At 41.9% G+C, this 5,591-nt stretch overlaps 1 protein-coding gene across 1 annotated transcript; it reads right to left on the reverse strand.

Annotated features, from left to right (window-relative positions):
* Positions 1 to 1,883: 1,883 nt before the first annotated feature.
* ptger4a (prostaglandin E receptor 4 (subtype EP4) a) lies at positions 1,884 to 5,591 on the reverse strand. Its single transcript, XM_022209133.2, has 2 exons — positions 4,428 to 5,591; positions 1,884 to 4,082 (listed from the first exon to the last, which is right to left on the reverse strand). Exons 1-2 carry the CDS (start codon positions 5,208 to 5,210, stop codon positions 3,513 to 3,515), a joined length of 1,353 nt encoding a protein of 450 aa, XP_022064825.1. The 5' UTR covers positions 5,211 to 5,591; the 3' UTR covers positions 1,884 to 3,512.

Raw genomic sequence — 5,591 nt, forward strand, 5'->3', positions numbered from 1 at the left:
AGTGTTTGGACTGTTCCCCAGGATAAGAAAATTGATCTTTCTGTGCTAGTGGTGGGCAAGCGGTGTGTTACTTTGAAACAATAAGAGTAAATGGGATTTTCTTTGGAGTGCTTGCAGCATTAAAAACAAAAGATATTGAAAAAATTCATGTGTCCTCCAGAATTAGTGTTCTTGTTGCTGTGGATAATCAGCAGACCTCACTGTGAGCGGATTTCTTTGGCGCTGCTTTCTGCTGAAAAAATTGTTCAAATTAAAACTGTCTGAGGTAACAACTGGGAACAGCGCACCTGGAAAAATGAAACCAAAACTATGAGAAAATATGTTTTGGTAATTTGTGCAAAGTGCCTCCCTAAGCACTCAAATTCATCACCAGACAAGGCCTCACTGTTCTGATGGGACGTTAGCTCACTGATGTCACATGGAAACAAGATGTTCTTCATACTAAAGAGAGAGATGCCACACCGAACACACCACTGAGACATATGTTCTGTCTGGATTACATTTCACTCCTATTTTCTCTACCGCTCGAGGGATGAAACACAGGCTCTAAGACATTTATAAGCTCCTGCTCCGGCGCTGCTTTGGTTCTGGCAGATTTCCTGACGGGAATTGTTTTGTGTCCTTTTCAGCCCACAGCGACAGCAGATGCGATGGAGCAGCAGGTGTTTTCTGCTGTTTATCAATAAGTACAGAGGTGACGCAGTGCAGAGCGTCACTGAAGGACCCCACTGATGTAAAGCAGCTCTGTAACAACACATAGGCCAAGGTGATCCAAGTATTACTGCCTCCAAACCACATAAAATAATCCTCGTGTGGTGCTAAAACTTGGAGTAGACTTGGCTTCAACTTATCCGAGGTCAGTGAGGTGATCCTGTGCACTTGTACACGTTGTGGATGTACACCTGCTCACACAGATGGTAAACATCAGCCTCACTGCTTCCCCATTTAAACATTTAATTAGCTGCTGCAGACTCTGGCGATCGAATTGCAGAGAACCTCCATGAATTGCTCGGTGTATCACAGCATCCTGCTACTGTAAGATCCCATTTTCACAGTTAAATTCAATTAATGCGTGTTATTCCCAGAGTCTGGAGGATACTCTGACGATCCCTCTTTGCCCAAGACACTTCATTGCTTGTTCAAGTTTAATTGCATTGAATTGGAGCCTTAGATTGTGTTTATTGTTTCAGGAGAGAAGCTCGGTCGGCCAGGTCTGCTTCCTGAGATCCTGATTTTTGTATTTTTTTTCCCATCAGAACTAAGACTCTCTCTGTTTTCTTCTCTTTCTCTGTGTCTGGTATTATCTATCTGCTTCATTACCAAAATCCAATAGATTTTTTACGTAACCGAATCACAGTGTGTTATGCTTTTGTTAATTTGTCTGTAAATATTGGGAAAGTGGTAGCATGCTCTTCTCAGGGTCATTCGTCTGAACTAATGGGGGTCATGAGATGATCTCACCAAATCCAAGCCAGAAAAAAAATGAGTGTGAGAAACTCGATGCTCGTATTATGAAGTGCCACCAACGTAAAACAACATGTCAAAGGCAAACTTGTATTCCTGATCACACAGAAGTTCTTAATTATTGTTCAGTTTTGCTATTCATTCAAAAGTGATACAACAGAAAATAAACAACTATATGTCCACAAATATCATTTTACCTTAAAACATGAACACAATTCAAAATAAAGTGCATAATTTACAGATTAAAAATAAATTAAAATGACCTATTTTCTTCTGACATGATAACTTCCACCAAATATCACACTGCACAAATCTAGAGGGGCATTAAGTCCCTGTTTTTACACGCACAAGCAGCTTGTCTAAAATTAACAGTAACAAGATAAACAAGAAAAGCAAGAACAGAATCTGGGACATAGAGCAACAATCTGAGACGATTTAATAACAGGCTGAAGGAGACAGACTGCGTGCTTTGAAGACAAAAAGCTTGTTTGAGAGAAGAAGTTCACACAAATAGCAGTTCAAAAGTTCAGTCTGTTGTATTTCGTATTGGTAAACCAGCAGCAGAAGGTGTCAGCTGACGTTTTGCAACATTAAAAAGAGGAACTCTGCCATTGGAACAGATGCATTACAGAACAGAATCACAAACGTGTTCTGAGGAAATATGATGGATAATGTGGCTTTGCTTGACAAAATAATTGCACTTTTCCAAGATGCCGAATTAAGAAATCTTGGATTTTTGCCTAATTAATACTGGAACTCAAAGTGGCAGGTGTTGTATCAGTTAGTAAGCAATAACCAGAATATTTAATAATAATAATAAATTTGGTACCAGCCTACTAAGTATGTGTTTCTCTGTTTTATATCATTGTAAATTAATATCTTTGTCTTTTGCACAAAATGAGCAATTTGAAAAACATCACATTTGGCTCCTAGAAACAGAGATGTGGGGATTTTTCACAATGTTACACATTTAAAATTCAATAAGAATAATTACCCATGGAAAGAACTGTTAGCTGCAGACCTAAATGACACATACAATTTTGTAAATAAGCTTTTCAGTTCTGATTTTCTGGACTCTAATCCTGGAAGCAATCAATGAGCATGAATACTGGTCAACTACATCACTCACACAATTCGTAACTGTGCACAAATTTGTATTTTACACTGGTAGCCCCGACACTGTAGGGATTTGCTGATTAGAAGCTTCTCGTAGAGAAGAATAATTTTATTACAAAAACTATTTTACAAAACATCGATCATTCAGAAACACCAATTTCCTTGACCTGACAGCTTAATACTCCACATTAATCAACATCTGTCTGCTGATTTACACCACTTTTTCTGTAGCTGGGGGAACAATGTTCATAATTTCCAGTCAGATTTAAGTAGTTTGATGCTAATAACTATGGCACAGGGATCTTTGTACCTTCACTGAAAGATGGAAAACCATTTAGTTTTATAATTTGAGATGACATATTTGTGCATATTCCAGGGCTGAGGAACAAAAACATCAGTATTCACCACATTAGAAAACTGTGCACATTAGTCATGGAACCAAGTCCTAAAGCAGTGCACAATAGAGTTTGTCTAAAGGTACTGATCCTTACAATGGAAGCTCACATGTGAGTGATTACTCATTAGAATCACTTTCACAACTGTTTTCTTTACTATATCAACCACAGATTTGTAACTAAATTATTCTAAATTACTGGCCACATCTACTTTACAGTGAAGGTTTCCATATTTATTGAGCAAAGTAGGTGAAATTAGGAAGGATAAGCTTTTTCCATCAGGGATCTCTGTCTTGGGCAAGACAACATCTGCTTGCACGGTCAGAAATAGTCATCGCTGAGGTAGCTGGGTGCTGAGACAAGAACAGGATGGCAAAGTTCACAGCACTTCTTCAAGAGTCATTTATTATTTTTTTATGTGCCTACCCCTATTCTTTCAGGGGTCTCAGAGTTCTCTGACAGAGAAGTAATTCAGTAGACCATCTACCTCAGAGCAACATGAGAACTTCATTCTCAAATCCTATCCTCTGACTTAAGTCAGATGCATTTCTCCTCCACTGTCTCAGTGTTCAACGTCACCTGAAGTGCGGGATCTTTTGGACAAGGCAAAGCTGAAAAAGCTGTGGTTACATTTGTCATTTCTCTGGTCTCAGCCTCAATGCTGCCCTTCTCAGATGAATAAGAAACTTGCGAGTTTCTGACCGAAGATGGTTGCGAATGAGAGAGTCTGTCTGCCTTATGACAGTTTCCAGTGTGAAATCCAATTCCTTCAGGCAGATAGAGGAAAGTCTGGGAGGTGCTGGTGACATCTCGCAGGTCATGAGACACCAAAGACTGAGAGTCCCGGTTAGAGATGACCAAGGAGAGCTGATGAGCGTCTATACAGGGGAAGGCTCCCTGTCTCTGTTGCCTTCTTACTCCCATTTTACAAAACAGGCACTTGATCTTCTCGATGAGTTTGAGGAGAACAGCCTTGCGGAGCAGGATGTAGATCCAGGGATCAAGAATGGGGTTAAAGGAGGCAAAGCGTATTGCTCGTAGATCAGGGTTTTTATCCAACCGCAGCTCCACTGGAGTTTTGTAAAGCTGGTTCAGAAACACCTGAGCCTGCAGAAGAGAAGAGAATGGATAGATGTAGTGCAGTTTAAGGTTTGCATGTGTTTGAGAGATCAAAATTAAAAATATCACACGCTTGGATTTGGATCAAACTGCACAAAAAACAACTCTATTAATAGCAGTGTAAAAACATGACTAATGGGTAGGGGGAAGTATGAACGTCATGGCTTATATAGTGCAAGGACAAGTTATTCAGTACAAAAAAAATCATGTTTCAACTTTGCTTTTAAATCATCCACTGGGATTTGGATCACATTGCCTGAGTATACAGTTACGCATGGAACCGTGCGTAAAGCGTGCGTAATGGTTAGATTCAGGGCAGAAATAATAACTTACGACAAGTGGGATGGAGCAGATGAGGATCACTACCGATGTGCCTATGAGCAAAATGACCATCTGAATCTCTGCACCAGCCAGACGACCAAAGCTGCGTCCTCTCCTCCGCGGGTCCACGTTGCGCCCCAGATCGGTTCCCAGTGACATCCTGCGCACGAAGCGCCGGTGCATCCGAATCAAAGCCCCACACACCAGCACGTTACAAATAACAGTGACGAGAATGAGCAGAGAGCTGAACCCCGCATACATGTAGGAGTAGGCGGCATCGCTGGTCTTGTTGCTCCTCCACTCCAGAAAACACCAAGTTTGCGGGTATTGTTTCTTCACCTGTCCAAAGCCCATAATCGGCAGAGCGCAGAAAAGCGCGTTGGAGACGTAGATCGCTACGAGAGTCAACCCTGCCAGTTTTTGGTCCACAAAGTCATTGTAGAAGTAGGCATGGTTTATAGCGATGTACCTCTCCACTGACATGGCACAGATGATGCTGAGCCCGGCCAGAGAGAAGAAGAGCATGGTGAAACCAAAGTATTGGCACAGCGGGTCCTCTCCGGGCCACGAACCTTTCACATAAATGGCGATGGTGACCGGACTGGCCAGCAGTGTGCCCAAGAGGTCCGTGACAGCCAGTCCACACACCAGCGTATAAAACGTAGTCTCCTTCTGTTCTTTGCGGGATTTACAGAGAACCACGATGGCAATGACATTGCCAACCACCCCGAAAATGAACATAATGGACGGAATAGTCGGGACCATGGTCCTCCCTGTCATCGACTGATTATTCATGGTTGTGTCCAAACGTACTTCACTTCAGCAACTCTTCTTAACGCCAGTATTTCCAGTCCAGAGTTGTAAACTTGCTTGCACTTGAAAGAAGTTGGAACAGCATTGTCAAATTCTGAAAATGCAACTTGAACTTCATCCAAAAACTAACTTCTTTAAAACTTTCTGCCTCCTCCGGTGCATCCTCTTGCCTCCTGCTGCTGCTGCTCTGGTTACCAACGGCTCACTGCTGCTTTCTTATCAAATCCTCCTCTCGCTGTGCATGACAACAGATTTCACTCACCAGAACATAGAGATAAAAGCAGGCAACGGACACCAGGGACTTTATTGAAACGAAGCTCTGCCCTCCAGCTTCCTGCGGGGTTCAGTCCCTCCCCTTATTTT

The sequence above is a fragment of the Acanthochromis polyacanthus genome, chromosome 7 (genome assembly GCF_021347895.1).
Source record: "Acanthochromis polyacanthus isolate Apoly-LR-REF ecotype Palm Island chromosome 7, KAUST_Apoly_ChrSc, whole genome shotgun sequence".
Classification (NCBI taxonomy): Eukaryota; Metazoa; Chordata; class Actinopteri; family Pomacentridae; genus Acanthochromis; species Acanthochromis polyacanthus.